At 37.0% G+C, this 21,230-nt stretch overlaps 2 protein-coding genes across 4 annotated transcripts in view; one reads left to right on the top strand and one right to left on the bottom strand.

Annotated features, from left to right (window-relative positions):
- The window catches only part of METTL24 (methyltransferase like 24), a 170,255-nt gene that overhangs the window by 107,217 nt on the left and 41,808 nt on the right, over positions 1-21,230 (top strand). The gene's annotated exons all lie outside the window — the stretch shown is intronic.
- CDC40 (cell division cycle 40) overlaps positions 5,178-21,230 on the bottom strand; it is a 60,054-nt gene continuing 44,001 nt past the window's right edge. The window contains exons 13-15 of the mRNA XM_019443064.2: positions 9,904-9,980; positions 8,257-8,401; positions 5,178-7,228 (exon numbers count right to left, since the gene is read on the bottom strand). Coding sequence (XP_019298609.1) covers positions 7,051-7,228; positions 8,257-8,401; positions 9,904-9,980 — 400 coding nt within the window. The 3' untranslated portion in view covers positions 5,178-7,050. The remainder of the gene's footprint in view (positions 7,229-8,256; positions 8,402-9,903; positions 9,981-21,230) is intronic.

The raw sequence follows: 21,230 nt of genomic DNA on the forward strand, positions 1-21,230 counted from the left end.
ACATACATGAGCTTATTCTTAACAGAGCAATGCTCATAGATGGGTCTTCAAATGATGACAAATCTGTTATTTTTTAGGTGAAGGACATAGTGTGTCAGAGATTCAGAGGTCCCCTTTTAGCACAAGCTGTGCCACAAGTTGAAATTAAAGTCAAAGAAAAAAGAATTTCCCTTTTCTCTTAGAGTGATTGTATTTGATGCAGCGATCACAGGTTATGATATAAACATTTGTAACTATTTGGTATGTTCAAATGAAGGCAGCCAGGGAGAAGTTGTTTGTTGAACATCTGTTAGGAGTTGACTGACAGTCCACTAACGTTTACATCAGGGTAGAACAAAAGTAACTGCAAACTCATGAATTTACAGTGTTTAGTCCGATTAGCTATTTGTGTAAGCCATTTCTGCCTTGGCTATATGATTTTAGGTATAGTAAAAATGGTACAAGGTTTGTATTTCTGCAGTATTACATGTTTGGATTTTGCAAAGCTTGGATTCATACTGGGGAACCCCCCTCATCATCATATTTTGTCAGATTAAAAATGAAGCCCTCATTAAAACAGATTATTTTACTTGACAATAGTACCTCCCAGCTCAATTAATATACTTGTTCGCTTCTGCTAGAGGTAAGTTTATGTTTTTGCCTTTTAAGCAATAATGTAATTCTTTTTGTATTAGCCAATTGCTGATTCTTTGTGAGTTCATAAATACACTTAACCCTATGTAAAAAAGTCTTTTTCTGATTGAGAGAGGTATTTGTAGTTACTTATCACATGAAATCGGAACCCAAAGATTCAACGTATTCAACTGCCTACATTTAGATCTTATTGAAATTCTTTAAATAATTATATTTCTGTCCTTAAGGAAAATAAATCAAGCAAGCTAGTGCCATACTTCGTGTTTAGCACTATATGGAAAAATGCTAGTTCTCATTAAAACCGATGCTTTGTAAAACTAGCAATGTTGCTGTGGGCACAGTTGTGAGAAAGTGATGGGGGCCCGACTCTAATGGAAGAGGCCAAGAGAATGTCTTTAGCTAGGTTCTGTTTTACTGAAGAATGAAACACACATAATCTGGTTAACTGTTTCTTTTAAATTACCTCGGAGAGAGCAAGCTGGAAGCCACAAAGATTGTGCTGCAAATCTGAGATTTAAAAAATACACAAAGTTGCATTATGTAAAGGTGGCAGAATAGTAGGATGAAGGGAGACAGATTTTGATGCTGTGGGTAACTAGCTATGTGGTATTAAACAAATCATCACCTTTATTGGCCTGTTTTCTTATGTTAGGTTGGAATATTTGATTTCTAAGGTTTCTCCTACCTTGATGATCTCGTTATTCTAAGGTTTTTGTGATTAGAGAAGGCTTAGACAGTGGTAGGATAATTTCTTGATTTGTGTGCTATACAGGGAAGCCTTGGGATAAATTCACAAGGATCCAAATGATGTGCTTATTCAGAAGAAAAGGCCGGGGCACCTGGGTGGCTCAGTCGGTTAAGTGTCCGACTTCGGCTCAGGTTGTGATTTCATGGTTGGTGAATTCCAGCTCCGCGTCAGGCTCTGTGCTGACAGCTCAGAGTCTGGAGCCTTCTTGGGACTCTGTCTCCCTCTCTCTCTACCCCTCCCCTGCTCGCACTCTGTCTCTCTCCCTCAAAATAAATAAACATAAAAAAAAAAAAAAGGCCCAGATAATAGGGGACTCTGTTCTGATGGCTCTCCAATCAAATGAAGTCCCCTTAGGCAAAGTACCTTTTTGGATAACACACTTAAACTCACCTGGTTCTAAAAACCAGGTCTCAGACTGCACTGGTTTATCCTTTTGTTTCGAGAATGTCCTAAAAAAGTGGCAATATCTGAAGATACTAGGTTAAGTGTATATATCTATGGTGATCCTTTTGTGTGTACATGTGTGAACGTGTTACCTTTTGTACACACACAACACAAATGTATAGACATATACCTTTATATGTATGGATGAATTCCTGAGAAAGAAAAATCTTCAGACACACGAAGCTCAGAGGGAGCCTGGACCCTGACAGAGCAGGAACCTGTACCTCCTGCATTAGTGCTAGGAGTTGAGTGTATCAGTGATGCTAGAGGCCTACAGCACTGGACATAAGGCTGTGTTGGGGGAAAGGATTGGCCTGGATACACCAGCAGTGGGCCCGTTGGAGGGCGACAGCCTCAAAGGAAGAGTCCTAAAAAACCCACCCCTCTCACCCCCACCCCACACCACAAGAAAGCTTTATCCTTGCCGTAGCTCTAGGAGGAAATCAAAGTTTCCCATGAGAATTTGAAACCCTTGGCCATTTTAAGGAATTGAATTTATATTAATCTCATGGTGAGGAAAACCATAAGGTGAGAAACTGAGGTAAAAAACTGAGGGAGTGAGGGTGAGGGTAGATGGCAGAAGCAAATGTAACACCACTGCAAAGGGACTGCTTTAACTCAGACTACAAAGGCTTTCTTAAAAAACAAAATGAAAAACAAAACAAGACCCACAGGAGATGCATTCCTAACACAAAGTTACAAGTGACAAAGAAATGGCCCACCATGAGGTAGAGTTGACAGACACAATAAACACTGGGATTTTCAGCCTAAGAACTTGACATAGCAAATCTTAAAGAAAATATAAATTGTTGAAAATGATTAAAGGCGTAAAAGACTGTACAAATAGACCGTCCATCAAGGGAAAGTCATTGGAATACATTTAACGGATTAAGTGGCAGATTAGACACAGGTGAAGAGACCTCCAGGTGAACTGGAGGAAACTGCCCAAAATGTAGTACAGAAAAGTATAAACATGCACGTTCTTAACATTTTTTGGATAGTTTGAACCTTAGAAGATGAAGCAGTAAAGTTGAACATTTGAACCACGTATAACGTGCTGCTAGGCCTGTACGTGCAGTATGGCAGCCATTAGTCACATTTTGCTATTGAGCACTTAGAATGTGGCTAATGTGACTGAGGAACTGAGTTTTACATTGCATTTACTTTTAATTAAATTTAAAAACTTATACCTGATTCAGTTATTAGAAGACTCTCTTTGCAACAACTTGGGCATGTAAATTGACTTGGTATAAAAGAGGTAGAATATTGCATGGATGTTTAGGGTCTGAATGGAGATGTGCTGTTAAGTATAAAATATACACCAGATTTCAAAGACTTAGTATGAGAAAAGTAAATAGTTAAAAAATAATTGAATGTTGAAGTAATACCTTGGATATGTTATCTTAACTAAAATATTAAAATTAACATCCCCTGGGCTTTTTTTTAACCTTTTTTTTTTTTTTTTTTACATTTATTTATTTTTGAGAGAGCACAAGTGGAGAGGGGCAGAGAGAGGAGACAGAACCCAAAGCAGGCTCCAGGCTCTGAGCTGTCAGCACAGAGCCTGGCATGGGGCTTGAACTCACAAACTGTGAGATCATGACCTGAGCCGAAGTCGGATGCTTAACCGACTGAGCCACCCAAGTGCCTCACCCCTGGGTTTTTTTTTTTGTTTTTTTTTTTGTTTTTTTTTTTTTTTAAATGTGACCATTACCTTAGAAAGTTAAAGTCTACGGCCATACCACCCTGAACGCGCCCAATCTCGTCTGATCTCAGAAGCTAAGCAGGGTCGGGCCTGGTTAGTACTTGGATGGGAGAAAGTTAAAAATGACACACATGAAAAAAAATTACACAGCTCACATTTTTCTATTCAACAGCATGATACTGGGACATGTACTTAAAATATGCTTGAGATTTGAGTTAGTCCCTCAGATCTCAAATGCTGAAGGGTGGAGAGTAGGTTGTGGAGAGCTAAAAAAAAATTCATCTGAACTTTGTGACTGCAGTTACAGGAAGCTGTACCAGCAAAGGAATTATCTTTCTTTGTCACTAAAAATAAAGCCACTCTAAGGACTCTGGCTGCAAGTTGTGACTTCTTTTCCCTTAAGTTCCAGATAAAATTGTGGTGTTTAGGTTGAGAAAGTGGTTCCTACAATTATTATAGTGATTATGAACATGAAAAGTACACATAGAAATACAGATAATGTATATCTATACATAGAATAACACACATGCATATATACACAAACACGCATGCACACACATGTATTTGTTTTTGGTTAGCAAAATTTGTCTTGAGTTTACATGTTTCTGAAATGAGGCTCAAGATAGACTCTACATCAGTGTTTCTCATCCTCAGTGTACCTGCCTATCAACTGGGGACCTTACTACAAGTGCTGAATTTGATCCAGTGAAGGATATATATATATATATATATATATACAAAAATATGAATATATGAATGAACACAGAAATATATATGTTCACTGGCTCCTCCAACGAACCTCCATTTTCTTTTCTGTATCTCGGTGAGCAACACCATCTCCACGTGAATCTGATACAGCTGGTCCTCAGTCCGCTCTGAGAAACACTTTTTTCCAAGGAGAGCCTCCGTAACCCACGAAGTGTGGCAGTCCTTATGGCTATCATCCAAGGGTTTAAGATTTCACTGTTCTTGTTTTCCTCCTGGTAATTTATAAACGTGCTAAGGACATCAGGCACCCTCACAGTGCATCAAGAATCACTATACTTTTTTACCTAGGGAAGCGCCTGTTTGACGCTATTCCCTGTCCTTTATCTTCAGAGTGTCTCATTCCTTGTCCTTTATCTTCAGAGTGTCTCCTTAGGGCAAAACATTCCCAGCTTGTGCTTCAATACTTAAATGTTCATTTGATTAAAACTTTCAGTATAGCATCACTTTCATTCCAACCTTTAGGAAGGAAATCTGTCCTGGGTGTGATAAAAAGGTTGCAGTGAGGAAAAGGGGCCAGAAGGTAACCACTTAATTTCAGCGACCATATGGATGGTCTTGAGGCTTTTTGAAGCTGGGCAAGAGCCGCACTCATTTGTGTACTCTGAAATAGGTACAGTCATGACTCAGTGTCACCACTAGGTGTATAAATATGGAAGGCGTTAAACTTAATCTGTGTGCTCTCAGCGTGCTGCCCTGTATTTTTGTTACGTAACTAGAATAAACCCACTAATGTTCCATATTAAAATACCATCCCCACCTCTAAAGCACCATTTCTCCCCATAAGATAAAAATGACCCATGAAAATCTGCAAATGGTTTTAATCTGTTGTCTCTCAACAGAGTTAACACTTAAAACTAAGAATGAAAATTTTGATAACACTTTCTACAAAAATGCTTTATTTAAAAATACGATCTTTTTAAAAAAGAGACAACTTTTATATACAGTTACTTAGTTTAGAAACAGTCAAAAACACAATAAAATAAACCCAGATTTAGAAATTATGATTTGTAACATACACAATACTGATGCTGAACAAGATCAAAGTTTAAATGTATGGATTAATTCTTTTTGTCCCATCACATTTCAGTAATTCACATTTGTTAAAACCAGTGGCTTGGGACTGAAGAAAAGGTCCTGTGTGAATTGCTTCCTCTTCAGGAAATGGCAGCCACCCTTCCTGGCAGATACAGAAAGGCAGTGTAGCAGCCAGGCAGTGTATTCTTATTTCTTTGAGTGTCTGTGTGTCCAAAAATAACATGTCTACGATTTTTATTCTCTTTTTCCATTTTCTTCTTTGGGATTTATTTATGTGTGGCTCTAGTACCAGGTCATCAATACCAGGCCTTTTTAGAAATTAATTTTTAAAAATGGAAGTTCTAAGCACAAGGAGCATGAATTGCTATTGATAGCCCAGGACTCCGAGCTAATGCCCTTAGGATATCAACATTCAACATGATTTTGGTCTCCACGTCGGCACTCTGAGCCACGATGAACCAATCTTTGTAAGCATGGTACTGAAATATTTCAAAGTACATTCAAATATATTATAGAGATTTGTACTAAACCAGAAGAAATGGCTTGTCACCCAAAGGGCTATTAGCTACTGTATTCGAGAGGCTATCTTGATTCCACAATTTGAAACTTAAAAGTTTTTTTTTTTAAACCAACCAACCACAGTTATTGCTTCTCAAACTGGGGAACCTTAGCCAACTTCTTGGAGTATCAATTTTACTCAAAGATGTGGAAAGAAGTTAAACATTTTTCTGATCTAAAAAGTTCTGTTGACTATATCCACGAGCAAAATCAGAATAATTTTGAAGATAAAACATACAACTTCAAAGAAATGACAAGGTGACATTTTGGACGATGATCTCATACCCTGTCTCCTATGAGGAGTATTTCAGTAGTAACATCTATGAATCAATGACCTAGGAGACCCTGATTTCTGAAAGAGTAGCCAGGTCCTTACAGACAGTAAATACAAATAAAATTCAAAGTCTTCACTCATCCTCTTGAGTGTCACCTTCAAAAATAACATAATTCTCTGATTATACATATAGTCCTATCTGTACTGATCTGTACTGATCAGGAAGAAAGCCAAGGAAAGAACTCTGGACTGTTTATTTTCCATCGTTTAATAATTAGAGGAATATCTGCAGTTAGAGAAGATTGCTGGCTTACAAGTAAACATACAATATATGTCATAAAAAATAGCAGAACTCCTGAATCCAAAAGATTTGAACTTGACCCACCAAAAATAATGGGAACGGTAATTGTGGGTGGTTTTATCCTTCTTACACATTCACATTAAATTATATCATCCCTGTTCCTTACTTCTCTTTTTGTCAAAGAGGTAAACATATGGTGCCTTTCAGAATTATTTGTCATTAGTTATATTACCTCCTTTAAAACCCCAAATCCACCAGGGATTCTTCCTCAACTCGAGAGAGATCCTTTCAGTATATCGAGGGGGTAAACCCCAACTGCCTGCCAACAATAACCCTCACCAAATGGAAAGTCAGTGGTCATTCTCTGTATAAATAACATCTATAAAGAACTAAATGAAATTGCCAATGAAATTATAGGAGACAAATTTACAAGAAACGTTTTTTTTAAACAATGGGTCAACTTCATAAGGCCATGTAAGGAAATCATAATTTGTAAATCAAGTTGTCATCCAACACATTTAATAATTAAATACAGTTAAATATGATATTGGATCAAAAATGACCCTAGATAAGGATTAATCTCATTAATCCCACAATTTAATGAGACCATCCCAACCACATGTGATGACTTTAGATGTTTCATGAGGATGCCACACTGCACCTATGCACACCTTATCATGAGCTTTAAATCGACTGTAGAGTTTTGTGGTCTTCCAGTCCCAGATATTCAATTTTCCATTTCCATCTCCTGAAATCACATAGCTAGAATGGGAAGGAAAATAAGTTCAAATTATTGAAACACCTTAAAGTGGATAAGGAACAGAGAAAGAGTTCATCTTTTTCCCTGTAACATTAAAAAAAAAAAAAAAGTCAATATGAATATACAATACTCAGAATAACACGGTAGAGTATAAAGTAGTCTATAATTTAAACTTCTACTTAAAAAATCTCCCCATTGAGCTACCAATCTATGAGTCAAAATTTATTAACTTGGAAGTTATTTAATAAATTAAAAATTCATTCACTTGGAAATTTATTAACTATGGAAACCCAGGGGCCACAATAAATGGAGTATTAAATCAGTCTCTAGACAGAAACAGTGCAGGGAAACGAGCTTCACACAGAGCCAGCGAACACCGGTTCTCTCAGAGTCAGACTCGACCACCTTCATAGTTATTTTCTGGCTTCAACGTCTTTTGAAAATGTTTAAGACTGACTCAGAGGGGTCAATTCCTAGCCTAAACATACAAGGTTACAGAGACTTCAGAATTACTTGTACCTATATATTTTAGCTGAGAATAGGGGAATGAGTGCAGAGTTTAACTCAAAGAAAGGCTCCACCTGGGCTCCGCAAATCCAGTGCGGCCTAGAAAGAGCCAAGAGCTGGATGTGAGGTCTCAACACAAAGGCTGCCGTGATGTTGTTCATGTCAACACTGTGATACAGAATTAATTCTGCTGTAGAGCGATCTACAGCAGTAGAGCAATCACAGTCTGGCTAGCCTTGTTAGAAAAGCAGGGAGACAAGAAGGCACTGCCTGTATAGATAGGCATCTATGATGTGGTTAAAGGCACAGGACCAAGCAGTATAAGGAGATACAGTACAGAACTTAAAAAAGCCAAATGTAGTTTTCATAACTTGCTCTTGCCTTTCCAGCAGGCATTGTGACAATCTGCACAGTTCTCATACAATTACATATGTGGGAGTGATTTTTAAAATGTTATTACTTGTACAACGGTAGGTCATATCATCATTATTTGAATATGAGAATATAGGAGATTTAAACTTACCTCATGTCTGGCGAAAAGTCCACCTGACAAGCATAACCTGCTACCATATGGCCCTTAAAAATTTTTTTCTTATTTAATCTAAATCTATTCTGTGCTCCAAAAATTAAGATTTGGTTGTCCATCGATTGGCATGCTAGCCATTTCCCTGTGAATTCAAGAAATGGGACATTTTAGAGCAAGACCAAAAATTCTAAAAAGACTTTATTTTAAATATGTTCAGACATTAATATTCTCTTGTTACCAACCACTTTACAACAATAGGAAAATGAATTTACTGTCTGTAAGGTATTACAAATGTGTTGCTGACAAGAGGGATTTATGCATAAAGTAATGGATTTTGTGCATATAATCCCATATCATTAAGTACTCGCCATATAAAAGCTTTTTTTTTGCCTATATAAGGATATACAGAAATTCTGAGTTTAGCGTTAACAGAACTCAAGTAAAATTTTATTAAATAAAATTAACTTGGACTAAGTCCAACAGAACCATGGAGGAAAAGAGATTTACCTATGTTAATTACGGAAAAAGGAAAGATTACCTCTTGGTGAGAAAACCTAGGATTATTAAATAAAACTATTCAAAAAAGATGTATCCCTAAACAATTATAGAAACTGTATTGAAAGGCCAAGTTGCTTTTATCTACCCAAGACTCACCAAAGCCTCGAGAGCCTATCTTTTTGCATCCTAGGGAACTTGCAGACATTATTAACTAAGGAAATGCTCTTAACAATATTCAGTCTGAGAGGGTAAATAGCCTTGTTCAGGGCACGATATCTGTGATGGATAGTTTAAAAATGCATACATAAAATGTAGACACAGGGTGACAAATGTGACAAGTATACAATATGATTATCAAAGCAGAACCCAGTTAGGTTGCTCTTCTCATAAAAATCATAGGGCATTTGACAGAAGTGATCACTGATTTGCCTGTGGCAGACTCCTTGATGGAAGCACAAACTGTTTCTTGCCTCTTTCTTCTTCCTTGCTCTACATTCACAGGAGCTATGTGAGTTAACAGTGATTTGATGAGTGTTGCCCAAACATCAGATCCTCTACTTTAATACCCTCATGGAGAGCTATAATTATATCAGTAAACTGTCACAGTATCTCTGTAGTGCAAATTACCTTAGACTTAAAAGGCAATGCATTATTGAATAGAAAATAGTATTAGACGGATTTATCTTTTTTATTTTGCCTGAGAAAATCTTTTATGGTAAATTGCGAAAGTATTTTTATTATGGGGAACCAGATCAAAATTTTCTATCCCTTGAAAGAGAAAGAACTCACAGTAAATCACTAAATGACTGAACATGGTTCTGTCGGAAGGAGAATTCTCAAAAAAACAAAAACAAAACCCGATCCTCAGATAGAAATCCTTAAGATGCTCAGTGTTAGCTAGAATTCAGTTTGTTGGCTTGCTTGCTTATTTATTTATGTATAAAAAAACAAGAGAATGGGTGAGGTGACTCACTTATGAAAACCAGTGATTATTTCCAATTTTGAAAACGTTTCCTTATACAAGTACGACCCTGTGACAGACTTGCCCTAGGAGGGAATGGCCAAAGTTCTTCTGAAGACAGAAATCACACTTTGTCTTAGAGGCTCATAAAACACATTAAAACCACATTCTACCTACTAACTCACCATTTGGAGACAAAGTCACTGCAGGCATCGAGTGCATACTGGGCTCTGCTATGTACTTGAAATCCACAGGGATGTCCCTAAAATTTAACAACAGCTTATTAGAATAAGTAATGTTTAAAAAGTATCTTTAGGAGAATTGTCTCGGAAACTAAAGAGATATTCTTGAAATTATATATTTAATGAACCTTTCATGAAACTTTCCAGGGGGAAGGAAAATCACAAAATGGCATCCCGTTGCTTATTACAGATCTTTCACTTCACAAATGCCTTTCCATGAGAATTATGACAGTGTTCGTGGTTTTCCAATTCTGAAACTTTGAGTTTTATGTCAGAAAAAAATCTGTGACTAGAGTTCTTTAACAATGAGTTCATCTGAAAATGTACCACCGTAGGCAGAAGCAAGATGTCTGAGGCAAGCCTACAGGGACGTATTTTCCCTGCCAGTCAGCCTTAACGTGCTACTCTGCAAACAGGTGAGAGTGTAAAAGAGGCTTCAGCAATGCAAGTGGATGGTAGGCGAAGGTACGCGGGGCTCTGCAAGCAGGCAGGGCCCATCCAGAAGTAATGAGATTTCTGCATGGGAAAGGGCGATTAAGGGCCTGGTACCTGGACATCTTCTATTTTCAGTTTACATGTGAAGGATTCTAGATGCATATGGTGCAGGGGAGAAAATGCATTAAAAAATTCTTATGTGAGTGACACGAAGAATAAAACAAAAACAACAAAAATGCCAAACTAGTCACACCTAGATCTAGAACCATGACAATTTCCGTATGCCGTTTTGTTTTTAATGTTCTCCACTTAAAATTCTCCATGAAGAATTCTTTAGTAATTCTGAGGGATTTGGGGCTCGTTGCTTTTCATGAGTGACCAGGAATGTTTCTTACAGAGTAACGTGTGGAAAACGTAGTCTGAAGAATAACACAGATATAAAGCCGCAATATCAATTTCTAACTATAGTGCAAGTTTCAAAACTTTGATTGACTGGAAAATAACAATAGTCAGAATACTAATTTGCTTTAAGTAAGAATTTTCTCTATCCATCTATCTACCCATCCAGAAGAAGCAGATGATTAGACAAAACTTCTATGAGCGGGAATGCCTGGGGGGCTCAGTCAGTTAAGTGTCCAGCTATTGGTTTCGGCTCAGGTCATGATCTCACGGTTTTTGAGTTCGAGACCCACATTGGGCTCTGTGCTGGCAATGTGGAGCCTGCTTGGGATTCTCTCTCTCTGCCCCTCCCCCCTTGCTCTGTCTGTCTCTCTCTTTCAAAAATAAATAAACTTCTAGGAGGGTCTTGGTTAGAAGAAAACATTTTTAGGTGTAACCTGGGAAATAGTATCATTTATCAAATTTCCAATGCTTTATACCTCTAAGATATCAATGAGAAGTCACATTTAAAATGACCCAAATGTATTGAAGAGAACTTCAGTCTGAAAAAGGCTCAACCATTTGTCTCTCCTCATATAAAATTATTACCAAAAATCATCAGTAACATGGATTAAAACACAGGAGCAGTTCTAAATTAAATTAACCATAGTCGAGGTTCAGATCAATCAAGGTTTTACTAAAAGTAAACAGAAAAAAAATGTAGGTAGATCCCTTATTTCAAGGACTCTTGGTACAATGAGTGGTAGACTAAGAAAGGAGTCTCAATACTCTGTGGACTTCGTCACTGCTAGTAAAAATGCCTGCTAGGCATAGTTAAATTTAATAAACACGACACTATTTTCTAATTAGAAACTGTAATTCAGTGTAATAAGCTAGTAACTTACATCTTACAATCATCTTCAGTCTGGAAATGGTATCACTGAAAAAACCTTAACAAAAATCCGTGAAATTGTAAAGATAAAAGACAAACAGTAGGATCAACCTCTGTCGAATTTTCTTCCAAAAATATTTTAACAAAATAAACACCTTTGGGAGAAAACATGTCTGTGACACCTCACTCGTTTAGCAATTAGCATACCACAGGCTGCTCAATATCTAATTATAATCTCTCATTCTCCTTTAAAACTGTCTGCTAGTCGTAATAATTTAGTATTGTTTAAGAAAACCAAGTTTCCTTTAGTCTGCTTGTATCATTGTGCTACTCTTAGGCTTAGGGTGTACAAGTTTGGCAAACACCACCCGTCTGAATGATAGTAATAGTAATTTCAATTTTCCTAGTAATAATAGTAATAATTTTCCTAGTGGTGGGATCAGTTCTCACGTTGAGGTGGCCAGGGCCTCCCTTTCTCTCCCAAGGAAGCTGCCAGTAGCAGCAGTAATTGCCTTTCAGAGACAACTGTATGTGGTGAAGGATGGTGCTGGGGATCCGGAGGTGGTTTGGATGCCTACTTGTCTTTGTAGCAAGACTGATCCTCACTTCTGTTTCTTTCCAACTAATCGGACTGGATGCAAGTTATCTTCTGTCCCCACCAGATCCTTCTTTCATCTAACTGTCCAGCCATATAATTAATTCAGGTTCTGGATGTTTTAGGTAGGCCTCAGGGTATCCACAAGGCACAAGCCTCTAACAGATACACAAAAGAGAAAGAGAAAGAAATCAAAGCATACTGCTATATAAAATCATCTAATCACAAAGGAAGAGAGAAAGAGAGAAAGGAGTAAAGGAGAGAAAGGAATAAACAGCCAGAAAACAATGAACAAAATGGCACTAGTAAGTCCTTACCTATCAATAATTACTTTAGTTGTAAATGGACTAAGTTTAGACAAATATAGGTTAGCTGAATGGATAAAAACAAAACAAACAAACAAACAAGACCCAATATTGTGTATAAGAGAATCACTTCAGTTTTAAGGACACACACAGATTGAGGGTGAAAGGATGGAAAATATATTCCATACAAATGGAAATCAAAAGAAAGCAGGGGTAGCTGCTCTACTTGTATGAAACAAAGTAGACTTTAAGCTAAAAATTCCCAGTAGTAGAAAGGTCATTATATAATAATAAAGGAGTCAATTCATCAAGAAGATATAACAAATATAAATACTTATACACCCAACATCAGAGCACCTAAATATATAAAGCAAACATTAACAGATCTGAAGGGAGACATAGATAGCAATACAGTAATAGCAGGGGACGTCAGTACATTGTCAACAATAGATAGATCATCCAGACAGAAAGTCAATATGGAAACATTGCACTTAAATGACATATTGGACCAGATAGACCTAACTGACATATACAGAACATTCCACCCAACAGCAGCAGAATACACATTCTTCTCATGTACACATGAAATATTCTCCAGGAAAGATCATATATTAGGCTACAAAGAGTCTTAATATCTTTAAGAAGACTGAAATCATATCATGCATCTTTTCTGACCACTATGGTATGAAACTGGAAATCAATTACAATAAAACTAGAAAATGTACAAGTATGTGGAGATTAACAACACACTACTAAACAAAACATGAGTCAAAGACGTAATCAAAAGGGAAATCAAAACTATCCTGAGACAAATGAAAACAGAAAAACAACAGACCAAAACTTATGGGATACAGCAAAACTGGAGGGAAGTTTATATTGATAAACACCTACATTAAGCAAGAAGAATCTCAAACAACTTAACTTTACACTTGAAGGAACTAGGAAAAGAAGAACAACCTAACTCTAAGTTAGAAGAGGAAGCAAATAACAAAGATCAGAGAGAAAAGAGACTAAATAGATACAGATAGGAAAGAGACTAAATAGAGACTAAAGGGATAACAGAAAAGATCAATGAAACTAAGCAGTTTTTTTTTTTTTGAAAAAGAAACAAAATTAACATTTAGCTAAACTAAGAGAAAAACTCAAAAGAGACATTACAACTGATAATATAGAAACACTAAGGATCACGAGAAACTACTATAAACAATTATATACCAACAAATTAGAAAACCTAGAAGAAATGGATAAATTCCTAGGAACATGCAATTTACCAAAACTGAATCATGAAGAAGTAGAAAATCTGAACATGACTAAGGAGGTTGAAGCAGTAATCAATAACCTCCCAACAACAAAAAAAGTCCAGGACCAGATGGCTTCACTGGTAAGTTACACCAAACATTTAAAGAAGAATTAATATTAATCCTTTTCAAACTCTTCCAAAAAATAGAGAATTCTTCCAAATTCATTTTATAAGGCCAATATTACCCTGATACCAAAGCCAGACAAGGATACTACAAGAAAATTAGAGGCCAACATCTCTGATGAATATAGATGCAAAAATACTCAATAAAGTTTTAGCAGACTGAATTCAACAGTACATTAATGGAATCATATACCATGATCAAGTGGGATTTATTCCTGGGATGCAAGGATGATTCAACATACACATATCAATAAATGAGATACAAAAATGAAGGATAAAAATTATATGATAATCTCAATAAATGCAAAAAATATTTGACAAAATTTAACATCCTTTCATAATAAAAAGTCTCAATAAACTGGGCATATATAGAACATACCCATGTGTGACAAACCCACAGCTAACATCATACTTAACTCTAAAAGGCCAAAAGCTTTTCCTCTAAGATCAGGAAGGGTGTCTCCTCTAACCACTTCTATTCAACATAATAGTATTGGAAATCCTGGTCAGAGCAATCAGACAAGAAGAAAAAGGCATCCAAATCAAAAAGAAGTAAAACTGTCTCTGTTTGCAAATGGCATGATATTATATATAGAAAGCCCTAATGACTTCACACACAAAAAAAGACCGTTAGAACTAATAAATGATTCAGTGAAGTTGGAAGATACAAATTCAACATTCAAAAATCAGTCGCATTTCTAGGCAATAACAATGAACTACTGGAAAAATAAATTAAGATAACAATCCCATTTATAGTAGCATCAAAAAACAAGAAAATACGTAGGAATAAACTTAACCAAGAAGTTAAAAGACCTCTATACTGACAACTATAAAACACTGATGAAACAAACTGAAGATGACATAAATAAGTGGAAAGATACTCCATGTTCATGGGTCTGAAGAATTAACATTGTTAAAATGTTCATAATACCCAAAGCAATCTACAGATCTGATTCAATATCTATCAAAATTCCCATGGCATTTTTGACAGAATTAGAACAACAATCCTTAAATTTGTATGGAACCACAAAAGACTCCAAAGCAATCCTGAGAAAGAATAAAGCTGGAGGCATCAGGCTTCCTGATTTTAACCATATTACAAAGCTACAGTAATCAAAACAGTATGGTATTAGACATTTAAAGCAGAGATAATACCTATCCTTCTCAACCTGTTCCAAAAAATAGACAGGGAAGGAAAACTTCCAGACTCATTCGATGAAGCCCGTATTACTTTGATTCCCAAACTAGACAGAAACCCAGCAAAAAAAGAGAACTACAGGCCAATATCCCTGATGAGTACAGATGCAAAAATTCTCAATAAGATACTAGCAAATCGAATTCAACAGCATATAAAAAGAATTATTCACCATGATCAAGTGGGATTCATTCCTGGGCTGCAGGGCTGGTCCAACATTCACAAATCAATCAAGGTGATACATCACATTAATAATAAAAGAGAAGATAAGAACCATATGATCCTGTCAATTGATGCAGAAAAAGCATTTGACAAAATTCAGCATCCTTTCTTAATAGAAACCCTCGAGAAAGTCGGGATAGAAGGAACATACTTAAACATCATAAAAGCCATTTATGAAAAGCCCACAGCTAATATCATCCTCAATGGGGAAAAACTGAAAGCCTTCCCCCTGAGATCAGGAACACGACAGGGATGTCCACTCTCACCACTGTTGTTTAACATAGTGTTGGAAGTTCTAGCATTAGCAATCAGACAACAAAAGGAAATCAAAGGCATCAAAATTGGCAAAGATGAAGTCAAGCTTTCACTTTTTGCAGATGACATATTATACACGGAAAACCCGACAGACTCCACCAAAAGTCTGCTAGAACTGATACATGAATTCAGCAAAGTCGCAGGATACAAAATTAATGTACAGAAATCAGTTGCATTCTTACTAATGATGAAGCAACACAAAGACAAATAAACTGATCCCATTCACAACTGCACCAAGAATCATAAAATACCTACGAATAAACCTAACCAAAGATATAAAAGATCTGTATGCTAAAAACTATAGAAAGCTTATGAAGGAAATTGAAGAAGATACAAAGAAATGGAAAAACATTCCATGCTCATGGATTGAAAGAATAAATATTGTTAAAATGTCAATACTACCCAAAGCAATCTACACATTCAATGCAATCCCAATCAAAATTGCACCAGCATTCTTCTCAAAGCTAGAACAAGCAATCCTAAAATTTGAATTTTTTTTTTAACGTTTATTTATTTTTGAGACAGAGAGAGACTGAGCATGAATGGGGGAGGGTCAGAGAGAGAGGGAGACACAGAATCCGAAACAGGCTCCAGGCTCTGAGCGGTCAGCACAGAGCCCGACGCGGGGCTTGAACTCACGGACCGCGAGATCATGACCTGAGCTGGAGTCGGACGCTTAACCGACTGAGCCATCCAGGCGCCCCAAGGAATCCTAAAATTTGTATGGAATCACAAAAGACCCTGAATAGCCAAAGTAATATTGAAGAAGACCCAAGTGGGAGGCATCACAATCCCAGATTTTAGCCTCTACTACAAAGCTGTAATCATCAAGATAGCATAGTATTGGCACAAAAACAGACACACAGACCAATGGAATAGAAACCCCAGAATTGGACCCACAAAACTATGGCCAACTAATCTTTGGCAAAGCAGGAAAGAATATCCAATGGAAAAAGACAGTCTCTTTAACAAATGGTGCTGGGAGAATTGGACGGCAACATACAGAAGAATGAAACTAGACCACTTTCTTACACCATTCACAAAAATAAACTCAAAATGGATGAAGGACCTGAATGTGAGACAGGAAACCATCAAAACCCTAGAGGAGAAAGCAGGAAAAAAACCCTCTGACCTCAGCTGCAGCAATATCTTACCTGACACATCTCCAAAGGGAAGGGAATTAAAAGCAAAAATGAACTATTGGGACCTCATCAAGATAAAAACCTTCTGCACTGCAAAGGAAACAATCAACAAAACTAAAAGGCAACCAATGGAATGGGAAAAGATATTTGCAAATGACATATGGGACAAAGGGCTAATATCCAAAATCTATAAAGAACTCACCAAACTCCACACCCAAAAAACAAATAATCCAGTGAAAAAATAGGCAGAAGACATGAACAGACATTTCTCTAAAGAAGACATCCAGATGGCCAACAGGCACATGAAAAGATGTTCAACGTCACTCCTCATCAGGGAAATACAAATCAAAACCACACTGAGATACCACCTCACGCCGGTCAGAGTGGCTGAAATGAACAAATCAGGAGACTACAGATGCTGGTGAGGATGTGGAGAAACGGGAACCCTCTTGCACTGTTGGTGGGAATGCAAACTGGTGCAGTCGCTCTGGAAAACAGTTTGGAGGTTCCTCAAAAAATTAAAAATAGACCTACCCTATGACCCAGCAATAGCACTGCTAGGAATTTACCCAGGGGATACAGGAGTGCTGATGCATAGGGGCACTTGTACCCCAATGTTTATAGCAGCACTTTCAACAATAGCCAAATTATGGAAAGAGCCCAACTGATGAATGGATAAAGAAGTTGTGGTTTATATAAACAATGGAATACTACTTGGCAATGAGAAAGACTGAAATATGGCCTTTTGTAGCAATGTGGATGGAACTGGAGAGTGTTATGCTAAGTGAAATAAGTCATACAGAGACAGACAGATACCATTATGTTTTCACTCTTATGTGGATCCTGAGAAACTTAACAGAAGACCATGGGGAGGGGAAGGGGGAAAAAAAGTCAGAGAGGGAGGGACACAGATCATAAGAGACCCTTAAAAACTGAGAATAAACTGAGGGTTGATGGGAGGTGGGAGGGAGGGGAAAGTGGGTGATGGGCATCGAGGAGGGCACCTGTTAGAATGAGCACTGGGTGTTGTATGGAAACCAATTTGACAATAAATTTCATAAAAAAAAAGATTACTTAAGTAAATTAAAAAAAAAAAAAAAACCTAAAGAAAAAAAGACTGAAAATCAACAATCTAAATGTGCAACTCAAAAATTAGAGGAACAACAAGTAGAACAATGAAACTAAAAGCAATAAAAAGAAGTAATAATCCATTAGTATAAAAAAAACAAAAAACAAAAAAAACCCAGTATGGTATTGTATAAAAACACAGATCAAATAGAGCAGAACAGAAAGCCCAGAAATAAATCCATGCATATATAATCAACTTATTTTTGACAAAGGAGCACAGAATATACAATGGAGAAGGTACAGTCTTTTCAATAAATGGTGTTGGGAAAACTTGATATTCACATGCAAAAAATGAAACAGGACCCCCTATCTTACACCACACACAAATTCAAGTCAAAATGTATTGACGATTTGAACATAAGACCTGAAACTCCTGGAAGAAAACACAGGAGAGAAGCTCCTGGATACCGGTCTTTGCAAATATTTTCTGGATTAGACTAACCTGAAGCAAGGCAACAAAAACAAAAATAAACAAGTGGGACTACCTCAAAGTAAAAAGCTTCTGTACAGCAAAGGAAAACCATCAACAAAATGCAAAGCCAACCTAAGGAATGGCAAAAAATATTTGCGAACCACATATCTGATAAGGGGCAATATCCAAAATATATAAGGAACTCACACAATTATTATCAAAAATCCAAGTAACCCAGTTAAAACTTGGGCAAAGGACCTGAACAGACATTTTCGCAGAGAAGACATACAAATGGCCAACAGGTACAGGAAAGTGCTCAACATCACTCATCATCAGGGAAATGCAAATCAAAACCATAATGAGATATCACCTTACATGTTGGGATGGCTATTATCAAAAAGACAGACAACAAATGCTGGTGAGGATGTGGAGAAAAGGGAACCCTTGTGCACTGTTGGTGGAAATGTAAACTGGTGTGTATAGCTACTATGGAAAATAGCAAGGAGATTCCTCAAGAAATTTAAAATAGCATTACAATATGATTCATCAATACTACTTCTGGGTATATATCCAAAGGAAATGAAATCACTACCCTGAAGAGGTATTTGTACTTTCATATTCAATGCAGCATTATTCACAATAGCCAAGGTAGGAAAGCAACCGAGGTGTGAAAGAATGGATAAAAAAAATGTGGCATTTACATATATAATGGAGTATTATTCAGCCTTTAAAAAGGGGAACGATGCCATTTGCAACAACATGGATGAACCTGGACAGCATTACACTAAGTGAAATAGGCCAGACAAAGACAAATACTACATATTATCATTTATATGTGTAATCTTAAAAAAGAAAAAAAAACAAAAAGAAACAAGAGTCAAACTCTTATAGAAATAGAGTAGATTGGTGGCTGCCAGAGGGTTGGATCAGGATAGGGAACTACACGAGGCTGGTAAAAGGGTACAGACTTTTAGTTGTAAGATGAATAGGGTCTGAAGAGCTAATGTGTAACATGGTGATTATAGTTATTGTATAATTGAAATTTGTTAAGAGAGTAGATAGAACCTAAGTGTTCTTACCAAACAAAAAAGGTAAATATTAAAATACTGTAAAGTGGTAGATGGGCTAACTTGGTAGGAATCCTTTCACAAGGTATACATATATCAAATCGTTATGTTATAAACTTTAAATATATTACAATTTTATTTGTCAATTCTATCTTAATAGAGCTGGAGAAAAAAACCCTTAAGCTTTGGAATAAGTTTAACACAGGTTTGAATTCTGGCCTTTCATGTGTCATGGAACCTGGGGTAAATTACTTAACCTATACTAGTTTCCTCATCTATAAAAACAGGGATAGCAAATATATCTATTCCAGAAAACTACTTTGCACATGAAATGAAAGAGCTCACACAAAATGCTTGGGATGCTTGGCACACAGAAAGGGCTCAATAGATGCAGCGTCATCAATCACTATGACAGTAACGACGCCCTTAGACCCTCAGTGCATACGGCATGCCAGGCACTGTGCTGGCACTGGGGACACACCGTGAGCACGGCTGACATAGGTCTCTCTCGGTCGGGAACTTGTCAGGGAAGAGGAACAAATACGCAAGCACTGAAAAGCGGCGGGAAGCAAAGCATTATGTGGGGTCACAGATGGGAGGCACTTATCCTCGTGTGAGGATTGGTGAGGAAGGCTCCACTAGCAAATGGGGATTAAACTGAAGTAAGTCTAAGGATGTCATCATTTATAATGAAACAGTAGTAGGACTCTTAGGAGCATTTCTTCAGCTCTGAGAAGGGAAAACAAGAAACATGCTGAGCTCACCCCTTAATGTAATCAAAATATGTGCTGACCAATGCTGTCATTTAGAAAACACACACAAGTGTTCTTAGAGCCCTGTAACTGGTGCATCATTTAAATATTTACCCATTTCTTTTATACCATCCACATTTTAAAACAAAGCTGAAATACTCTCTGAAGATAGAAACATCTGAAAGTTTAAGTATAATCGAATTGTCAGATTCTGTGCGTGTAACATCACTTCCACAGAAAGATCTTAGTTATAAGAGGGTCTCAAAGCATGTACTTTAAGGATGACATAAAACTATACATAAAGTATAAAGTCAGCTCCCCATGAAATGGGGGTGATTTGAAGGGGTGTACTGGTGGTGAGTGTGGGAGAAATTGTAGTTAAATTACAGGAAACCTTCAATTACTCAAATTTCCCTGACAGAGGCTAGGGACCTGCTCAGCTCCCCAAAGGGACTCCGTTTTCAGTTTCAGGAGGAAACTACTGGCTGTAGTTCAGGGCTTCCCACTTCTTAAAGCAGAACAACTTCTGTGGTGAGAAGTCACATTTTCTAGTCCCTGCAAGGCCATAACCACGGTTAAGCTGTGCTTCCTAACTGACTATGAAAACAACCTGGGCTCCATCCAAACATTCATTTTAACAAAAAGATTATTACGCATTTCTTTGTAAGGAAATTATAAAACATGACCTATGATACTGAGTGAAACTAGCGTTAGTATTTCTTGACTTTAGAAAAGTGTTTTGGTTTTTGGTTTTTTTTTTTCCCTTTCTGGGAAAGCAAAATTAACCAATATATTCTCCAAATAAAACATCTGCTTTCTACCATTATGGGCTATGAATAGCAGGACACGATGGGTGATGACATGGGGCAATTTTCAGTACCGAATGATAATACAGACATTTAAAAAATCAAGATGTTTTAAAATATTTTCTTTGGGTTGGCTCTGAGGCCAGGATCTAATGCTCAATCCCAGCCGTGAACAATACAGTCTATACATTTGTGGGCCCTAT

This window comes from Panthera pardus, unplaced genomic scaffold (assembly GCF_024362965.1).
Source record: "Panthera pardus isolate Hobbes unplaced genomic scaffold, ASM2436296v1 HiC_scaffold_17, whole genome shotgun sequence".
Taxonomy (NCBI): domain Eukaryota; kingdom Metazoa; phylum Chordata; class Mammalia; order Carnivora; family Felidae; genus Panthera; species Panthera pardus.